This window comes from Cryptomeria japonica, chromosome 9 (genome assembly GCF_030272615.1).
Source record: "Cryptomeria japonica chromosome 9, Sugi_1.0, whole genome shotgun sequence".
Lineage (NCBI taxonomy): Eukaryota > Viridiplantae > Streptophyta > Pinopsida > Cupressales > Cupressaceae > Cryptomeria > Cryptomeria japonica.
In genome coordinates this window covers 381504481-381527084 of record NC_081413.1, presented here as the reverse complement: position 1 = coordinate 381527084, position 22604 = coordinate 381504481, and the positions used below count along the sequence as shown (strand labels likewise).

The 22604-nt window shown below is 34.5% G+C and overlaps 1 protein-coding gene across 1 annotated transcript; it reads right to left on the bottom strand.

The window, feature by feature from the left end:
* Window positions 1-799: 799 nt before the first annotated feature.
* LOC131072696 (histone deacetylase complex subunit SAP18) lies at window positions 800-11898 on the bottom strand. The gene is made up of 6 exons (XM_058008937.2): window positions 11523-11898; window positions 2854-2886; window positions 2583-2693; window positions 1775-1870; window positions 1476-1553; window positions 800-1387 (listed from the first exon to the last, which is right to left on the bottom strand). Exons 1-6 carry the CDS (start codon window positions 11646-11648, stop codon window positions 1352-1354), a joined length of 480 nt encoding a protein of 159 aa, XP_057864920.1. The 5' UTR covers window positions 11649-11898; the 3' UTR covers window positions 800-1351.
* Window positions 11899-22604: the final 10706 nt, after the last annotated feature.

Here is a 22604-nt window from a genome sequence, read left to right as displayed (position 1 = left end):
ATAGTAAACTTTGATGATGAAGAGTCCAAAGAATTAAGTCATGATAGATTATAAGTGATGTATTTAATAAAATCTTTTTTAATAAATAAGGGTATGTAATTGCATCATACTATAAAAAAAAAATGATTCTCTAATTTTTTTCAAAATTTTGTAAACAAGTGAACTTTGAATTTATATCTATATAGCTATTCTAGATTAAAATTAGGGAAAAACTTTGTTGTCTCGAAATGGTTAAGCTTTATCCATGAATTATAAGAACTTATACTACAAATTGAAACTAATACTTTTTTTTTTCTCATTCTTATAATACAAACAATGCAGAAATGTAATGGATATTATTTCCAAACTTCCATATGAAATTTCTATAAATTGCTTATTAACATTGTCATAGATACCACACAACAAGATTCTAATATATTACATTAATATATTTACATAAATTGCTTCTTAACATTGTCATAAATACCCACACAACAAGATTCTACTATATTACATTTATATATTAAAAACCAAATTCTTGTTTTTTATTACAATTTTTTCTTGATTTGAAAATAATATATTATAAATAAGAGTAGCTAAGGATATTATTATTACAAGATGACATTTTTATTAGGATACAATGCTGACGTCAGCAAATACCGTGGAAAATATATCTAATAATATTATTCATAGACATAAAATATAAAAGTATTAGTGATGATATTTTCTTTTCTAAACAAAATTAAAAAGAAGACAATATATTATTGTTGTTGGTGATTTTCAGAGTTACTACAATAAAAAAATATATTACTCATTCGAATGTCATCAGTAAGGTATTTCTTTTTCAGAAAATCTTCGTTTACTATCTCTATATTACAAATAACTTGCATAGAAAATGTGTTGTATGGAGGTGGGAATGATATTGAACCTTGTAGCTTCCACCCGCAACAAAATTGTCGATACGACTCGAAAACAGATTCAATTGTAATCTAAACGTGGGATTCAATTGTAATCTAAACGTGGGTTCACTGCTCCCAGGATAGAAAATGGTCATTTAGGCAGATTACTACATCCAAAAATCATATACTATTGTCCCTTAATTTATTATCCCCTTATAATTAAAACAAGAATTGAAAATTTCTTGAGGTTGAGGCATCAACTTTTACAGAGCCGATCCCATAAAAGACATTTTAGACCAAAAAGCTATCCATCAAAGCCAATAGCATAGAACTGAGAGTATACTACTAAGAGAGATCTGATATCCATTTCAATCAATGTTACATTGTAAATGGTATATGTATGGTAGATGCAACCAAGCTCCCAACTAGTTAATCCTGCCGTCAAAACTCGTTGAATTTATACCAATTGGGAGTCATGTGAGAATTGCCACATCTAAGAAATCCCCTGTCTATCAACAGAAAGAAATAATGAGAAATGTCAAAAGTTTTAAACATATTTATAAGAAAAAACAAAGAAGGGTGCTGTATATTACTCACCTGAAAGCTTAGATCTGCAAGCGCCTTATTACCATCATCTGGTCGTCTTGCAATTGGGTAAGCATAGGTCACTCCAACCTTGAAAACAAAGTCAACCACCATACTCGCATGTTAGGAAAAAAGCAACTTAACTACAATCGGAAAGATCTGTCTCCACATTTTGATGTTTACCAATACAGCTCATTTGAAAGAACACTAAAGATAATGCCACCACCTTCATTATTAGTTTTAGTCCACCTTCATTTTTAGTTTTAGTGATTAAAAGATCTGATCACAACACTGTAGGGCATCAACATTACCTGCCTAACCACATTACGGCCTCTTCTGTCAGGATACACAAACGCAAATGATAGCTTTGCATCTCTTCTCCTTGCTGCTGGAGCGACCTCTTTTACCTGTAACAAACAAACAAAGGTAATTTCAGAGGACACCAAACTATACTGATAACTCATTTCCTTTATCACGATGCATAAATAAATATCTAAGAAAGCGCAGTTTTTAGAACCTCACATTAAAAAAATTTGCACATTTTTCTCAACATTTTACATTGCAGAAGCCAAGATATTTTAAAAGGATTGTACCACTACCAGGGATAAAGAACTCCTAGAGAATATTCAAATTGTTTGTACATATTAGGCATTGAATAAGACTTGACAGTTTATATTTTGTGGTTTTAACTAAAACACGAGAATAGGTCTCATACAGCAAATTACGAAATCTGGATCAAGAGAGCTAAATACATGATGAGATTTATCAACCCCCGTGCTTTTTATCATGGTTTCTTACATGAACACTATATGAGGAAGGATAAAACGCCAATACAAACCTAATAAATCAAACCAAACCAGCTATGATAAAGACAAGAAACATAACAAAAAAAGGGTCCAAATGAAAAAGAATTTATAGAAGGATTCTTGTTAAACATTTTTTTTTAATTGTTTCCTCTTTATCAAAACTAGCTCTGAAAATAATAACCATGCAATTGGACAGGATGATCAATCATTTTCAGACAAGAAAATGTAACAATATAACTGTCCAAATGAGATTTTATTTATAAAGGAATCCCGTTAAAGGTGAGGGTGTCAAAAAGAATCATTTCCTTCTTACCAAATCTGTTAGCTCTCGAAGTGTAGCATCCCTCCAGGTATAAATTTGCACTTCATCTTTTGGCTCCTTGCCTCTAACTGCAAAGTCTTCAGCAGTATGATGACTTCCAATCTGCCGGAAGTCCACAATAAAATCTTTTTCAGCAATCCATAAAATAACTTTGCTATAAGATGGAAATCCTGAACTATCACTGAAGACGAGCAAAAAATATTGGTTTGCAGTTTGATGTTCCTTATACATCCACAATGCCTTCAAAAACAAAATGGCATACCTTCGTGAATACACGAAGCAACAATGGACAAGTCTGCATACAAAAAATAAACAACAATATCAAAACCAATATAATATGTAGAAATACAGGAACAAAATCTGCTAGAAACCATCCTTAATGGAACAAAAGTAAGAAAACACCTCCCTCACACACAAGAACCTAAGTGGCCAATGCATTCACACCAATTAACTGACCTGCATTTGCAAACATAAACTCTCCCAGAACCCTGGCAACATTACATAGAAACAGAGGGAAGAAATCATCAAGGAATGCTTATAAATGCATTTTCTTAATCCAATCATCGGAAACATTTCACAACCACCAGCCATTTAATGATGTCGAGGAGAAGAAAAAAATATTCTGTAGTCATATCCACAGCATCTGATCTCAGATCAAGGGAATTTAGCGAAGTTGAAGTTCAAAAGCCCTTTCAAAACTTGACAGGAAAGGCTTTGGGAAATGCTTCTGACCTTCCAAACGTAGGTTCTTCAGACTCTTGTAAACATTATACTTGCTATTTCATGCATTTGTCGCAAGTGTCTTGCAATTACACAAAAAATCAATAGGGTTTTGCCAAGATATTCAGCATTCAGAAACTAAAACCTGACCCTTTTATCAACCTGTTTGTAGATTTCTGTGGAAGTACTATTGCATACTTGAAACATGGGCTTGGCTAAAACTCAGCAGTGCAAAATTTTGACTCAGCGAAAGACTCAAACAAGCAAAAAACTTGCAAATACGATAAATTACATAAACACACAAAATAAACTTAAATAACACATGAGAACTGAGAAGCATAAAGAATGAATTTAGAGACCACAAAAGTCTAATTTGATAGCAATTTGTCATGAACCAATATTTCCATGGCATTGCCATCAAAGGCTCAAAATTCTCAAATTTACAAATATAAAACAACTACAGTCTACAACTTTTTATTTCCCCTCCTAGTGGCATCCAAACTCAAAATATAAGGCTACGATATTGGATTCGTCTATCTAGAACCGGTCCAATCTGGGTTCATCCCAGGTCCGGCCCGGGCGCCCCGGTACGCTGTGGGTTCAGCCCTGGTATGAGTGCGATCTGGGTTCATCCCAGGTCTGGCCAAATGCATAGCATACCTAATGTCCCGTTTAAATTTTTAATATCCCCGAGGGCATATTTTGTAATATCCAGTCAAATTTAATTTCCTTCACAAAACTTTATGTTAATTGCCATTCACAAGGCTCTTGAGTACGTTGTTGTAGATCAGTAATATTATTTTGTCCAAATCTTTTCTTTTCTTTTCAAGTATTGAATATTAACTCCCTTATGAAAAGGTATGACTCTTCGCAACGATGTTAGAAGCATTAACAAAATTCTGCAATCTTAATGCCAAGATATTCTTATAGCTGCAATATAAATGCTAAGAAATGATAATTAAACAGCTGCACAATATCAAAAACATTATCTTCAACCAATAATAATAATAACCAAATATTATAAATATCAAACCAGAAATTTATCAAAATTTGCCCCCCAACAATACAGCGGGTATGGAAATTAATATTCGAAGCAAGGCACTTTGGCTGCTATGAAATCAGCCGCCCACCCACAAAGAACAGTAGATTTCCTAGTGCTGCGATGGATGTTAAAATACACAACATCCTTTGAACATAAACAAACACCTTATAACCTGGAAAACGGTATGGCCAAAGCCCAACAATCTATGACAGCAAGTCAGATGTTGTCTCCCTTGGCGAAGTGGTTGCCTAAATCAAATCTTCCCTTTAATTGCCTAGAATTTGCAATATGCTGCAGTGGAAGTTAATGTTTATGGCAACTAAATAAAATCTTACAACCTTATAATGCAACTGGTTTTAGTACCACAAACTCCCCTCCAAAGGCTGCAATAATATTCCCACACCGTTATATATGCTTGAGCAATCTCACATTCAGAAATGAACTACGGCTGAGAATAAGTTGAGGCGCTATACCTTGTTTTTTAGCACCACAACCTCCACAATCTCCCCATGTATATTATAAATAAACGCTTGTATATATATGTTTGGATCTCACAACTAGAATTGTTGAAAAAATAAAATACCTAGTCAACTCTCCAATGTCAATTAATTATTTGTTCTATAAATCCTTCTAATCAATCTCTGTAATCTCCAACATTAAGCACAAGTGTGAATCCACTCCATCAATTAGGTGGGTTTTCGTCCATGAAACTGATTGCCAGAAGGGTTTCCATCCTTCAACTGTAGAATGAACCAAATTTAATCTCCAAACTTGGATTTGTAAATATAAATAAAAAATATCAAGAATGCATTTTCCTCCATTCTACTATTTATATATATTTTTTGTCCATAACCTTTCTATTTCCCACTAAGTGACCTTTTAATTCAACTTTATTTTCAGGTCCAAAAATAAGTCACTTTTATTTCTCTATAACAATCCCCTTTTTAACAGCTTAAATATTTAATCATTTAATTATTTAATTATTTTCCACGCAGCCACCAAAGTTATGGAAAATATTAAAATAGCCCAAAATATGAATTATGACCACACCACCAAAACTTTAAGTGCAAAAGATATTCATCTATATGAAAGTTGGCACTCTCTCAAGATGAAGGACTTCTCCAAGAAGTTTGGAGTGCTCCCAAAATGTCAAGTTGACATATGGAAAGTACCATTGTACTCGGTTTGGCTCCAAGAACTCTCTATTACTGTCAAAATACCTTTCTAATAAAGTTGGCACTCACCAAGAAAGTTGAGGGTTTCCAAGGATGTTGGAATGGACCAAAAAAGGAACATTACAAAACTTCCACACAAACATCTACTTCAATCAAATAAGTATTTGCATTTCCTCTTATTGCCTTGTGATCTCTCCATATAACATTCCTTCTTTGATGCCATCTCTTGAAACCATGATAAAAAATTGACCCTTAGCAATACTCCATTATCCAAACGTGTGTCCCTCACAATAATATTTACTATTAACTCCCCTTTCTTCCTATGTCTTTACAACAAATTCCTGATCCAATACCATCCTACATCTAAAATCCATCTTATTAGCTAATGACACTGATTGCCTCTCATTAGACCAGACCAATCTCTTTTATTATTAACTCGGTTCATGGTCACTTTCAACAATTACTACTACACAAACTACATGCCAAAACTCCCTTCCAAACGGCTCTAGCACAAAAAAACCTTGGGTTTCAATTCAAAAATCTGTCATTTACTTATTAATCCAAAATGGAATTAAATTTGAAAAAGTAACTCTTGGTTTGCAAAGAAACTAGAACTCAATGTCCTAAGGACAAGTATACAAAGAAACTAAAAATTTGAAAAGATAATATTCAAGATGCCCTTCCACCATATTTCCATGGGTCGGGTGGAGGTCTATGTTTCATCTATAAAAGAGGGGAAGAATTGTTGTTGCCTTCTCCATATTTTCCAATTAACATTAACCTTTCTTCCCAACCATGCTTCTTGAGGAGTAATGTTGCTCGACACTTTTTGTTGGTGCTTTGGTTGAGTAAATATCAATGATCCATGAGAGTCTATGTGATGTCCCGAATATCTTGAGGACATAAGCACTTGAAAGGGGTGTACCATTTTTAGAACTAGGCAGCTTCACTATTCGGTATATAAAAATGCTTTAAAATAACTTTTTAAGCAAACTTAAAGGCTAAAAACCCTAAAAAGTCAAAGGGTTGAGGATTGTCTTTACAAATTTAAAAATATATATTTATTGTTGAACTGTTAAACTTCATTTAGTTTATTTAAGTTATTTTAATATTGATCCCCCATCATCCCAGAAATCCATGAATTTTTTTCTATCCCTAAAACCTTGTCCCCACATTAAAAAAAAGAGTAAAACTAGTAAATACAATATCGTAGTCATTAGTTTTTGCCCAACAGCATACATCCATGTTCATGTTGTTCGACATGCATGTCATCATCTCCATTTTGTAATGGAGTGTGAACAGCAACTAATTGTCAATGTATGTCATATTGAGAACAAAAACATTTTCAGTCATTTGTGATCTACTCCCCACTTGATTTGAGAAGAGGGTATTTGTAGAGAAGCCAATCTATTTCTTAACATAGCTTTGAAATTATTGAGGTGCTGGAAAGTATGAAGCTTATGATTTAAACAAACACCCACATCTTTCAAGAACAATCATCAATGAACAACAAGAAGTACCACAGTCTACACAAGTTGCTATGAACTAGATCAAGAACAACTTCCACTTGCTGTCACTTGTCACATTCAAACTTCAGGTAATGTTTTTTACCAACAAAACAAGTGGAACAAAAATTTTAGGTATCCTTGCTTATGGCCCACAAACAATCTATAGCTTGCTCAAAGCCATTAGTTAAAATATCCAATCTATTGATGCCAAAGTGATCTCTAATTTCCAAAAGAAACAAGAAAAACATGGTGATTGAGTAGGTACACTTTAAAGATGAACAAACCTTATTTCTCAAAACCATCAACTACAACTTTATTGTGCTTGGACTTGTCATTGATCAGTAAAAATTTGCAGCTATCAATCATGTCAAATTTAATTTGCATATTACCCAAAAGCATATGACTCATTGACAACAAATTATTCATCTCAAGAACAAACAAAACACCCTAGACTTCCCATTTCTTTCTTGTGGATGGAAGGAATAATGCCTTTTACATTTGATTTGCAAAGCAGAACATTCTCCAAGGTTGATGGTCCCCTCTATGCTATTTGACAAACAAGACTCAAAAAGATATGCCTTGTTGCACCTAGGTCAATGTGCCAAATTTTTGTTATTTTTGTTACATTGTGTAATTGAGCTAGCACCTTGGATAACTTCATCATCACTATTGGAGCGTATGACATCATCATTTTCAACAGCATCACAAACATCGTCCTTTACTACATTACTTTGATGTTGCCAATTCTACTATGTACATGTCCTTGGAAATTTTCTCTAGTTTTTTGGGTGATGAAGTTGTACTAAAAGTCTTTACAATTGTGGGATTCACCCAAATTGTTTATAGCAACTTTTTGCCTTTCTCATTCTTCAGTTGGAAGGTCTTTTGCATTCTTTGTTTGGAAGAGAGAGCTTTCTATTCTTCATCGTCATCACTACTCATTGTACTTATTCTTGCTAAAGTAAGAAAATGAGTTCTTCAATAACTGGGCAATTTACAAATTAAAGAAATTTACAAACACTTAAAATGATGAAGGTTGAGCTCAATATAATCATCGCCATTTGATCTTCTTCAATTTCTCCCTTCACCTATAGTGGTTGGTTTTTTATGTCTTTGAGTTGCAACAAAAAGTATTCAGCTTTTCATCATTCTACGTTTCAATGTGTCACTTCATGAAATATGATGCTCATACTTTGTTATTGGTCTTGTACACCATCTTCTACTTTCTACAATACTCTTCAGCATCTTGCATGTTTTGAATGTGCGTAAACACATTGTCTTCAACTAATAATGAACTAAGCCTTTTAGTTCAACTGAACCACTTTTCTTCTAGATAACTAAAGTTGATAGGCTTTTTGACCTCGACCACATCACAAAAATCTTCAAGCATTAGGATTTGCTTCATTTTCATCTTCCATGCTATGAAGTATGACACAGTCAACAAATGCTTGTCTGTAGGTATTAATTTTTTACTACCCATTTCCCTCACCTCTTTGATCAGCTCTTACTCAAATTTTGCCTCTAGACAATACTGAAATATGGGAAAGCATTTCAACTTGAAAGCATGAGAAGAGCAAAGTAAATTTTGTTCTTTACTTGGAAAAGCCTTATTGGAAGACTAAGAGCATATTTACTGTTGGTTGTAATTAGGGCTGGCGGATTCCAATTGCCTTGGGCAACATTGGAATCCGCCTCCTTAATATAGGGCCTGGCCCAATACCTTTCGGTGCACCCAAAAAGGTTCCACGCTTCACTTGAACCCTTCACGCCTCCTTGATAGGGCCGACCCTATCTAATAAGGAATTAATATAATTAATTATGTTTAAAAGAAGGCCGACATGTTAAAAGGAATAAGTCTCCTATAAATGTGACATTTGCTTCTCATTATTACAATACAATTCAAGCAGATGAAAAGTATATTCGGTGAAAAGCGAATTTCATATTCAGGGATCTGGTAACCAGCGAACTACTCTAGATAGCAGCAGTAGACAGCAAACTCCATTAGGCAACTTCAGATCCTCAATAGCAGCCTGTGAACTTCATCAGACATCTGCAGATCCATAATTAAAGGCAGCGAACTTCAGATCCTCAACAACAGCCAGCGAACTTCATCAAGACATCTGCAGATCCATAATTAAAGGCAGCGAACTTCATAAGAGGCTGCAGACCATATGTAATGTTCAGTTGAATTAAAATCATAATCAGATCTGAGGATCCTTTGGCTGGGTTTTTCCTCCTAGGAGGTTTTCCCAGGGTAACTGTGTTTTGTCTTTTGCATTTCATTTCCTTTATTATGCTTAAGTCTGGAAAACAATAAGCTAATTAACCTTATTCTAATTTTCTGAGTTTTATTCAATCTGAAAGTACTAAATTTAACATTTACAAGGTAATTGCTTCCTATAACTTAAAAAACACTAATGCCTTTTGAGTTAATAAGAAAACACTGCCTATGTTTATAACAGCCCATGAGACTTTATTTGTTGAGTCAAAAACATATTATGACTAGGCCATTCTTGAGACTATCCTTTTGCAAATGATTAGAAAAAGGATTATGTTTTTCAAATTCTCAATGTGGGATATTGGTTCCTGCTATCTTGAGCAGCTTACACATGAGCTTCTTTTTAACTGATTTGTGTCATTTTAAGCTTCCCAAAAAATTCACTGGTGGAAAGTTGACAACACATTCTTACCAGGGTGCTAGAATCCTGAATTTTTTTATTTACAAGCATAATTTTTTGAAACGTTATATCAATATGGGTTCTATATACGATATTATTCGCTCATATCAGCGTGCAGTCTTGACGGCATGATGCTTCCCTGCAAAAAATCAGAACTCGAAAAAGTAGCAGGAAAAGCCAATACCTCCAAGAAAAAAGAAATAATTTCAAGCAAAATCAAGTGTTTATTTTCCCATAATCCCTTCCTCCTAATAGAGTGAGGCCACAATACAAACATATGTTTGCTTCAATGCACCTAGTGAAGGATAAAGATACCTGTTCTGGTGGTTGCAAAAGGAAAGGGCAAGGAAATATTTAAAGCAACAGATGAAGAAACCCTAGCATTTTTATCGCTGCCACCAGTGACACAGTGGATGTAATTGTAATTGACACTCACCTATAACGGGTTCAGTGTCTTGGTCCTGAAGCTTAAATACTCTGGGCACCATAATGAAGCTTTCGTACCTGTCAAATTCGACAGCCTCGTGATTTCCAATTTTCAAGTATACAGAAGGGAAGCAGAGATTGTTGGTACTCCAGTGGGAGACAAAGACCAGCTTATACTCGAGTGAGCGCTACATCCAGCCAGATGTAAAAGACCTTTCCTCCGTTTACATGGGCTTTCATTGTCAGGCAAACTAGTGCCAACAATATTTGGCATGAAATAACAATAACAAGTTTTTCCTTATTTATCCCTTATATTTGTTGATCTTTCTATGCACTATATTCACCATGAAATAACAATAATAATTTTTTTCTGCATTTTACAAACAGTTCAGCATTTGTTTGTTGGGTTTACCCATTTTAAACCCAAGCAATTGAATTATGTTTATCCTTTAAATTTACATGTCAATGCCGTGTAAATGGAATGCTACTATGGCTGCAGTTGATTGATCTGCAACACTAGTTGAGCTCACAAACACATCCACTTGGTCTCACCATTCTTATTTTCATAAGTGCACACCGAGCTTGGGATCAGGTGGTTATAATAGCGCATAGCGGAGAAGAAAAATAATATTGCATTTAGATTTATATCTCAAACAAAATTTATTTATGATAACAGCAGTTTGTTAGTTGGTTAAACAAAAAACTTTTTATACCAATCGAAAGTAACACAGTCTAACTAATAATAATTAGATAATCAACTTGTTACTTTCCATGGAAAAGTTGGGACTCCAACCTATAACCTCCTATTGCATACTCGGTCTTTGTGGCCAGGCTTTGGGCATGTTTCGTTTTTACAGTTCAAATGCAGCTCATTTTCTTCAGCACCGCCCCTAGAGACAAACTTTAATGCTAGGGGTTCATCTGACTCTATATCATGTTATTTTACATAACCCAGGCGCAGTTGCTCCACCACTGAGCTCCTGGCCGTCCTACAAGTTTGTTTCTCGTGCAGTATTCATTACAATTCGTGTGTGGCTCGTTTTCTCTAATAAGTTTGTAAGCTTTTTTGGTAATTTCTTTATAGTAATGCGGGTGTCTCTCATTTTTTTCCAATCACTACATGGACATTGAAATGTATGCCTTAAGTTGCAGAAGGAAGACCTCCAGAATCCAACTAAAAAGTTGGGTGTAAAGAATGTAGGGTTTTTTAAGGTTCGCCCCAGCATTTTTAATGCAGTCAATGCCTCTCCTAGTTAAGATAAACGATATTTTAAAAATTAAAAAAAATCAAACGAAAACCTAAATTCTTGTTCGGCGGATGAGTCTTGTAGAAGTTAAGAATGAAAAGGTATAGAATGATGGAAAGTGAAAATTAATGATACCTTTTCGCGATCGACGAGGAGCGGAGGAGGGCGAGAAGGGCCGGGGGGACCTCGAGGCTGCGCAGCAGGCGGAGGAGGAGGAGGAGGAACCCCCACTCGTGCACCTCTGTTCTGTATATCCGCCATTGATATTGATATTCTCTTCTTGGCTATACAGCGCTCAACTAATATCAAAAATCACCCGCTTACTCTTTCTACCGCCGCCTTCTAATCTCTCCAAATCCTCTGCTTATCTTTTGCGCCCAGTCGTGATCGCCTTTACTTTTTTCCACTCGAGAATTAATTTCTTCCTGCTATTGTCATCGGATTGTTCCTCAAAATACTCACTTCTGTAGCCCCCTTTGTTCAGAAGGTCCCTAGAATGTTGTACACGTGAAGAGCTCGTTTTAAACCCGCCTTCACTTAACCTTTATGTAATGGTTTAATTGTTAATTCAAGCATTTTAAATAAGTGCTTGTATTTAAATTTGAACTTTTGAGTTTTTATTCAGCATTGTTTAGATACATTTTATTAGTACTTATCCTTAGGTAATTCTATTGAAAAGAAAAATATATATATATATATATATTTAATTAGTTATTAAAAATATTTATTTCAATCAATTATAAAGAATTTTTTTTTTTAATAAATTTATTTACTAATTGTATAGCTTAGATGCACATTTTAATAAATTTATTTACTTATTGTAAAGCTTAGATGAATATTTTTTAACTTTGTGACTTACAAAAATTGTTTTTCTCCTTCGTGATTGGATAAAACTTGTTTGGCTCTTATACACCATTTTTTTTCGGAAGCACTTTCTCAGTGCTATTAAAATACATAATGGGTTCTATTTCTCCGCTTGCCATTCCTACTTTTCTACTTAGCACTCTATTGGCTTTGTTGTCTTCTATGTCGATGTTGATTCCGCAGTGTTTGTTTATCTATTTAAACTTTCCTCATTCTATATTTTGATCATGAAGCATTCACGATAAGGGTTATGTTCAGTTATGTGTTTTGACTGTATGTATGCAGATAGATTATGTTGTATTTGATTTTATAAAGCTATTAGTATTCCCCTTTTTTGTTGTTATTACAAAGAGCTCCACCATCAATCTATGTTTTCTCTAGTTATCTTTCTAAAAATCTAACGAAGCCCCATTTCTATCATAAGGCCATGCCTTAAAAAATCTGAAAAGTACCACCTTTACAACAACAAAAAAACTCGTTTATTCACCATCATTTTTCATGGTGTTACCACCTATTTTTGTTGAATTGGATATTCTCTACACAGGCCTTTTAGATTTTAAGTTGAAAAACTTGTCCTCTTCGCAAACCTTTGGATTTTTAACGAAGCCCTAATTTTTCATCAGGCCATAACTTTAAAATTACAAAAGCACCACCTTCACTGAAAAATCCCTTTTATTCTTCTAATCCTTCTTGCACGTTCACCGCAAAGATTTTATAGAGGCTCTTGCAGATTTTTTATTGAATTGGCCTCCAAGTCCTGTTTACGCGACTATCAATGGATTCAACTGACCTAAAAATCTTTCAACTAATTAATTCCACCTTACTCATGCATGGCATGCCACAACATGATGATGTGGTGATGTATGGATGATCCCGAAGAGATTTTTTGGGTATTGATTATTTTTTAAGTCAAAACACCATAACAGTCAAACCTACTCAAGTACCCATATAGTATGTGCAAAAGATACAAATACATTGAAATGTAGGTAAATGCACTTTAAACATATATGTTTTGGGTACATATACTACAAAAAAAAACCCTGTTTTTGTTAATGGCATCATTGTTTAATTGCTCCAAACCCTTGTTTCAATTGACAAAAACCCATCTTTGAATTGCTCAAAACCACTTTCTTGCAATTATTTTGAGACTTGTATGCTTTTTTTGTACTCTCTTTCACCAGTGTAACAGGACAAGTTGCATTGGAATGTTAGGGTTATTGTTTTCAGTATAAATTATGTGTACGATAGTTCTAAGGTAAAGCCCAAAGTTATGGGTTATGGGCTTTTATATTTCATCATTATGAACAATTTTTTTTCTTACACTTTCAAAATAGTTCATTGGAAACATTTCTTCTTCTCTATTCTAATACACCGCATTGGGCTCTTCGTCCTCATTCAATGACATTAATATAAAGCCTAACTTCATTTTCCTTCTTCTCTCCACAAAAATATTTAAATTAAAATAAATAATCAAAATACACATGTATGGCTTCCATTCAATATTTTTTTGGCTATGGCTAGATAAGCCATCCCAATTGGGGCTGGAATGTATGCCCTCTCTGTTTACAATATGGCACTCTCTACTAGGATTGGATAGGCTATATATGGCTGAAATTGAATCTTTGATACCATTGTTGAGAAAAATCATACGGAACATGGACACTATTAAAATCTCAAGAAATTATAAACATAAAAAATAATCACAAGATCTTAAAGCCTTTCCAAAACTTTGAAACAATTTTGTTTTACATATCAAACCAAATATTGTTGGGCTTACAAATCAAATTCTAAACTTCATTCTTCTATCTATATCTATTCCTAAACATTTTTGCTCCTCTCCTATGTCCTTCTCTAGCAAATTTTCTCCTCCATAATAAAGGTCTTCATTAAAGTTTAACAATTCACCTCTCTAAGCATTTAATATGTCCTCATTTGATCCTCTAAATTCTAGTACAAACTCTTTTATAAAATTTCTCCACCTATCAACTATACAAAAGTTCACATGTTCTAATCGATGATGTTCCAAATTTGTCTCAAGTCCTTGCCACCTTACACCACTCGGGCTCTTTTTGTCATCTGTTGATTCTGGATTGCATTACCAATAATTTTTCTTTCACATCAAAACATGATAGTTCATATTTAGATGTTATTTCTGTTTTCTTTAGTTCTTCCCTTAAGTTTTCAAGTCCCCCATATAGTGGATCATATAATATTACCTAACACGCTACACTCGACTATCATCATATTAACAAATATTGGATTGTGTTTGTCTAACAAAGAATCGTGAATAAGTGTTCTCATGCAAACCTTCCCACGAGCTCCATTTTGTGCCAAACCCCTATTTCAATTGATGAAAACTCATATTTCAATGGCTCAAAATTATTTTATTGCAATTAATTCAATTTAACAATTTAAACATAGCCTTTGACCTTTATCCCTTTTGATAATGTGTGAAGAGATGATGTGTTGAGTCAAGCATTAAGCCCTTGCAACAACCAAAGTTCGGGAAACTCGAATTCTTCTCAAACTTTATACACTGTACATTATAATTCTTCAAAGTTTTGCACCACTGTGTTGACTCTCCCACATTTCAAAACCCAATATGTGAAGGCATAGACGGTATGTGTAAACTCTTTTATAGATTCCTCAAACAAAATATCGTCCCACAGGATTTAAATGGTAGGAAAGGGCTTACAACTTAAAGAGAATACAATCCATAGGTTTAACTGTAATACCCTAAAAATGGTCATCTAAACCATGGGCCCCTAATCTCGACAACATCACCAAGGTCCTAACCAAAGGCAATTAAATCAATCTTGAGCACATTATTAATTCTTTAATTATCAAATATCACATGGCAAATCAATTACTCAATATTAATTAAATATTCATTTAATTAATTGAATCATTTCCAAGAATATCATTTTGATCAATTATCCCATTTTAATTTATTAAATATCATTGCATATTTAATTAATTAATAAATTGCCATTTAATCATGCAAAAGGAATTAATTTATTACAAAAGAGGAATTAATCACAAACAAGAGTTGAATTGAAAATTAAATAAAAGAATTGAATTAAGAGAGAAATCAAACTTGAGATATTATTTCTTTTTCTAAATTTAGAACTTGAAATCAGAAAAGCAATTTAATTGAATTATTGAATTATTCTCTAAAATTGGAACTCAAAGCTTTTCAGAAAAAGAAGTTCAGTTGCATTGAAAAGACTCTTTTCTTGAATAAGTAAAAGAATTATTTATTTTTATCACAAATGCATGGAATTAATTTATTATTATTTCCAATGCAACTTGGACTTCTAATTTGAATGCATTTCAATTAAACTATAATTGGAATCTATCTCAAGGTTAACTTAACCTGATTTCTCAATTATTTTCAATTAATTCTAAATTGAGCTTTTCTCTTGGTAATTCTCTATAAATTCAGTCTTCAGCTCTCATTCCAATTGACCCCAGAGATTTTTGAGAACACGCTTGGAGATTATTATCACACTAATTTCGCTCTAGAGTCACTGAAGATTATTGTGCCTTTTTAGATTATTTGCATCTAGTGTTGCTTACATCCATTATTGCTTGAATTGATCATTTTGCTTGAATTATTCATCCATCTTGCATCCATATAGTTAAATATCATATAGATTAAATCCTTCGTCTTGGTGTAGTCTAGTCACTGAGCAATCTTATACTCGCATCTTTTAGAAGGCAATTAGTCGCTTTGTTATGGTTTTTTACTTATTGATTATTGATTATTAACCATGCATATAAAATCTTAATTGAAGTGTTGTGCTTGCAACTTACAGACCACTTTTTCACACACACATCTCTAGCACCCACTATGGGGCCGAAGACTACTTCTTTTTTTTTGCCTCCAAGACTGACTGCTTTGTTTTTTTTTTGTTATTTTCCAAATTTTGGATTTTTCAATTTTTTTTCCGTTCGTACATCTCGTACGACAATTCCCACAGGCTGAAATGACAAACTGTTTTGTACGAGTTGGGATCCTGTATTGTACGAGTTTTTTATACTGTCATACAACTCTGTATTTTCTGGTTAAAAGGCAAATTTCATGATTTTTATTTATTATTTTGATGACTGACCCTGACTATTTATCTGTCTATCTCAGGATCTTTCACAGCCTAATTAGTTTTTGCAGAAAGCTTGTCAAAGAATATGCTTGTCACACAAAGACAATATGACTACTGATTCGTTGTCTTTGCAGGTTGCCTAAGGAGAATCGACTAAACATCATGTATTCTTTAAATTCATTTTTTAGGAACCTAACTTGCTATTTGGTTAAAGAACAAATCTGTCTTTTATGTTTTTAGAAGATTCTGAGAGGTAGGAGAGTATACTCTTGTCTTTTTCTAGACAATCAGAAATCTAGACCCTTGAGGCTTTTTCTTTGTTTGAGATTTGTACATCTTTAGCAGGCCTGCCCTCCCAAGGGGTTGAAAAACTCTTAAAGTCGTTACGGTCGGTGTGAGGGGAACAACGCCAAGTACTCCAACCCACTATAGAATAAACGTGATTTGATGAAAATCAAGTCAACGGCAGTGCTCGGGAATAGCTCTCCTCCGTACCTTCAGGTATATTAAACCTTGGTTTTCAAGGCTGGGAGACCTCTTAATTGAGTTTATACCTCGACGCGCCGAACGGATCCCTGACTAAATCCAATTCAAAGTTAGAAGCTACCTGGTTCATCTCCAAAAGGGGGATAATCTTTGTGCAAGAGAGATAGTAACTCTCCCAAGATACTTGTCATTTCATGCCCCCATTAGCGTTTGGAGTCGGATAATACGGCATTGAGAATCCATTGCGTGAGACTCGGTGGCCGTATTCTGATTAGCTATTGGGTGTGTACTTGAGTCTACAAGCAAAGGTTTTCTTTCCTCACCAAATTCCTTAGGGTTTGCATCTTGTGATTGGAGTCACTATACGTACTACTTGTTTTCTGTGTTTTCATCCCTGAAACAAAAACTGAAATACCAAAAATTGGAGAAGACAAGAAACAACTCAATGATTTGAAACTTTGTCTGTGTCAGAAACTAGTCCGTCTTAAGTCGAAACTCTGTCCGTGTCAGAAACTAGTCCGTCCTAAGTCGAAACTTTGTCTGTGTCAGAAACTAGTCTGTCCTAAGTCGAAACTCTGCCCGTGTCAGAAACTTGTCCATCATAAGTCGAAACTCTGTCCGTGTCAGAAACTTGTCCATCTTAAGTTGAAACTCTGTCCGTGTCAAAAACTTGTCCATCTTAAGTCAAAATTTTGTATCCTGGTCCAAAATCAGTCCATCTCAGAATTGGTCATACTCAGTTATCATACTCAGCAATCCAAAAAACTCAAAATTTTAAGGCTCTGCCCTATGAACAGTCGTACGAGTCTGATAATTTATCGTGCTGCACCTAATTCTATCTCATACGACTCTTCTAATTTGTTGTCCTATACCTAATCCTGTGTTGTACGAGTCATTTTAATTTATCGTCTGGTTCTGTATCCTATGTCGTACGGTAAGAAACAACAACTCGTACGAAACAAAAATTTTGTCATCCTGTAACTGCTAAATTGTCGTCCGGTTCAAAAAATCATGTCGTATGAGTCTCTGGTTTTGTCAGAACAGAACAGTCAAACTTGCCTAAAAACAGTCTACAGCGAACATAATACTAGTTATCAATTTTCCTGAGCATAAACAGATCAAGACAGTGTACCTCTTCCATTTGCATTGCACGATTTGGTCGATCATCTTTCAGCTAGTTCAATCAACTATCTGATGTCATGGAAATGGGGACAAGGCAACAACAAAGTTCAATGTTAATAAGTTAGTTTCAACCATAAAAACAAAACAAAGAACTAAAAACCATTCCAAACATATCAAGAGAGATTTCAAAAAGCATGAAAGAAGTTTAACAAAATAAAAGAAAGGAGAAGAGCCTCCCTAAGATGCTTCCATGATGCCTTTTGATGCTTCTCCCTTGTTTCTCTCCTCTTCAAGTCCCAAATGAGTGTAGCTCTCAGCAGCTTTTTGCACTATGGAGGATTGAGATTTAATACTAAGCTTCAAATATGAAATGAAAAGCTAAATACTATGCTAGAGTAGATAGTGATGCTATGAAAAAGCTCTATGCTAATGCCAGTATAACAACAATACTCTAAAATGCTTCTCTTTTGCTTGAGGAGAAGGGTTCTATTTATAGAAGAAATGGGGAAATGAAGGGTTAAGATTGAGCAATCTTAACAAGGGTTAGGATTGAAAGTTGGGGATCCATGTGCACAATTGGCACCAATAAAATGGTGACAAGTTTCAACATAGGATTGGGTTGAGAGAAGAGGTTGGAGGCATTAAAGGCCTGAGAAGACCTCATGGTTATCTAGAAGGTAAGGGTCAAGTCTAAATTAAGATTACCCATTGGATTAAGAGTTAATCCAAGGATAAACCTTTGTGCAAATGTTTAAGAGATAATCATGGTCAAAGCATTAATGGCCTGATGAGACCTTTGGGTTGGGTAGAGGTTGAGTCAAAACAAATGTTTTAACCATGTGGGAGGGTTGAATTAACCATTAATGGTTATTGGAGACTTTGGGGATTAAGTGGTTGAAGGTTGGAAGCCTTCAATGGTTATCAAAGACTTTGAGCCATTTAGTGGTTGAAGGTTGAAAGCTTTCAAAGGTTATCCAAGACTTTGAGGGTTAATTTGTTGAACACACAAAGCATAATTGCTTTTCAAAGACTTTGGAGTCTTTGAGAAGTGACTCCAATTTGCTTAGGAATGTGACAATATTTAGGGGATGGATTAGGCTAATTAGGAAGGGTTTAGAAGAATTTAGAAGGGGTTTAGGCATACAAGTGGATTTTGTAGGAAAATGCAAGTGGGAGAAATTTTGGTATTTTCAATTAAAATAAAATCATTTATTTCAATTAAATGGTGTAAGTTGAATTTGGATAAATATTTAAATAAATATTAATTTATTTAAATGAGAAAAAGAAGATAAAGCATTTAAAATGCTTGAAGACTTTGAGGGAAACCATTAAAGGCTTGAAGACTTTAAGGAAAACCATTAAAGTCTTAAGAAGACTATAGAAGGAAGCCATCAAGTTTGAAGACTTTAAAGCCATCAAGTTTGACTACTTTAAGGGAAACCATTAAAGGTTTCAAGTGGGTGAGGATAAATAGGATTTTAAATAAATAATTTATTTAAAATAGTTGTGCAACTTGCTTTTGTAGGAAAATACAAGTGGGTGGAGGATAAAGGTGATTTAAATAAATTATTTATTTAAAATAATTGTGCAACTTGCTTTTGTAGGAAAATACAAGTGGGTGGAGGATAAAGGTGATTTAAATAAATTATTTATTTAAAATAATTGTGCAACTTGCATTTGTAGGAAAATGCAAGTGGGTAGAGGATAAAGGTGATTTTAAATAAATGTTAATTTATTTAAATGTGAGAGGTGGGATTTTGGGGGATTTAAATAAATATTAATTTATTTAAATGTGAGAGAAGATTTAATTAAATAAATATGATTTATTTATTTAATTAATGGTCTGAATTTGGTTAAGTGAATTAAATCAAATAAATTGAATAATTTATTTAATTAATAGGAGAAGAGGGTTAAGATGAATTAATTAAATATTAATTTAATTAATTATTAATTGATGGTTAAATAATCAAATAAATACTAAGTATTCATTTAATTAAGTGGACAGATTTATGTGACTACATTTGCCCCTCTTTGAGACGGTGCGGTTTATCGCGTCGTTTCAAAGAAAGAAAAATAGGTGTGAAGAAATGCCCCATAAAATGTAAATTTAATGGGTGGTATGCCCCCTCGAGGGATGGGCCGAATTTTTTTGAAAAATCGGGCGATCTCTCGAAAAAGAATGAAAAGCGGAGGGGAGGTAGAATAGAAGAAATTAGAACTAATGATGAAAGAATGGGAGAAAATGGAATGAATATGAAGAAACAACAAGCCAACGAATACCCTGAGGTCATGCAAGAGATACATAGCAGATGTAGTGTGGGGTTTGGATTGATGCTATACAATTGATCAAAATTGTTTGGACAATCTGGTGCAATCGGTTTAATTGCCCCGGTCAAGTCAAAGCGTGACAATTGATGTCAGTTGGTCGCTTGAACATGATAAAGTCTGAGTAAGTGAATCAAAGTGACCTGATGGTGACTTAGACAATTGATGTAATTGTCCGATGAAGTCAAGGTATATGAAGCAAAATACTCGTTGAGACGTAGACAATTGATGTAATTGTCCGTTGGATTGTGTTTGATTGGCTAATCAATTGATAGTATGTGCGTGTGATGGATGGTTGTGGGGAATCATGGTAGCCCCGTTGAGACTAGGTCATTATGATAAATGCCTGATGTAGTCTAGGATTACCATAATCGATTACCTGTTGAGACCCGAAGATACGTGATCAGAGTATCTGTTGATAGTCTAGGTGTGTGTGAGACGATGTATCTGTGCAGATAGAGTAACTTTCTTGACTTATTGGATGACTTAGGATAGGAAACACAATCCCTCCTAGTTAGAGATGGATGGTGATGAACGTGGCTTGATTAGGCTGATTGGGACACGATGTAGGGTATGTGATGCTGATTATTGAGATGGGGAGGGTGGGGGGGGGTGCAATGTTAGATAGAAGAAATGGAGGACCTATTACATTCCTATGGAAGAAGAGGAAAATAGAGTATCCATTGTCATTACTATGTATGAATGATATGCAGCTATTTATGAATGTATGGATGGATGGAATGCAACGGAATGCAATATATACAAATGAGATGGAATGATGATCCATGGTGCATTATTTTTCATCATTGAGCTTTAAAATGTTGTAAGAAAATACAAGCAACTTGACATAAAGATTCAAGATGACCAGAGTCTTTCTTACATGGATTTTGATATAGCAAGTTAATACAAGCAACTTGATATAATGGATCAAGTTGACCTGAGTATTGCTTGCGGAACAGATAAGGATTATCTCCTTTCATGCATGACTTGGATCGTCCTCCTTGATCTTAGGCTGATCATATCCTGAGACAAGTGCATACCGTACTAAGAAATAAAAACCTTTATCCAAATTGGATGAGGAGGAACCAAAGAATGAACATTGTACCTATAAACAAACAATATATACATAAAGAATAAAGAATATGGATCCTTGGTAATGGTTCATGCTCATATGGTCGAGATATACGCTGTAGTCAGCAAGCCGTAATGATCTATGACTGCATTTTGCATAAGATCATGTAGCTTGGTGAACTTCCCACGTAGACACCATTAGTACATGCCCCAGTACTTCATCGGAAATAATGCACAAACGATACAAAACAATGTTGAAAAGATCCCGATACAGATAAACAAATGAATTACTCACAAATCAACCAAGTATTTGACAGCCTAACAGAAGTTTCTTGTCAAAGAAAACATCATCTTGTCTTTGTTTTGGTAAGGAAGGATGCATCCTTGTTTTAAAGACAGTTTCTGATTGTTGGTGTTGATTGTGTGGTTTGATTGGTAAATGGTCATTGTGTGAGTATTTTGTCAATGTTTATTTTGTATCTGATCGGATAAATATGTACAAGGTGTTGCCATGTTTTTGTGTGATTTTTGATGGGTTTTCTGATGTTTTTTGGATTTTGTGAAACAATTTTGAATGCTTTTGGTATTTTGAGAGTCATTTTTGAATGTTTTTGGATTTTTGATGATTGTTTGAATGAAGAACTTAATGAATCATAAGACAATGTAGAATCCACTTCCATCAATAGGTTAAAGGCATTGCCCCCAGTTTTAGACATGACTATGAAAAAGCGGGATGCAAGATGTATGGAGTACTATCATAATTGCAGAGGAATAACAAGCCATGGTTGATGGATGGATGGATGTATGTATGAAGTAGATGTGATCGCCACAAGTCTGAAAGATAATGGAGCCATAGCCTTTACGAGTGGCGCCTGTTTGCCAGGTTTTCACCATCGTTCTTACCCAAGGTGCCACCGGAGTGGTTGTTCACCGTTTGGATGCATGATTTTTCTTTACTTTTTTGAATGTTTTTGTATTTTCTTTAGGACATTTTTGTGAATGTTTTTGGTATTTTCTTTAGGACATTTTTCTGAATGTTTTTGGTATTTTCTGATATGCAGGGGAGCCTGATGCCTTGTACACCTTAGGTATAAAACCGTTTGAGGTGCATGCTATTGATTGGATCTGCGAGCGGTTCTCCGTCTGATGTAGCCAACTGATATGCCCCGGACCCGAATACAGCAGTGACAACATATGGGCCGAGCCAATTTGATTCAAACTTGCCTTGATGTTCTCTGTTTGGTTG

Coding starts and splice junctions, on each gene's coding strand:
- LOC131072696 (XM_058008937.2), bottom strand. CDS start 11,648: ATGGCGGATATACAGAACAGAGGTGCACGAGTGGGGGTTCCTCCTCCT. Junction 1,871..2,582: donor TTCGAGAGCTAACAGATTTG/GTAAGAAGGAAA, acceptor TGTTTGTTACAG/GTAAAAGAGGTCGCTCCAGC. Junction 1,554..1,774: donor GCCGTAATGTGGTTAGGCAG/GTAATGTTGATG, acceptor TTTGTTTTCAAG/GTTGGAGTGACCTATGCTTA.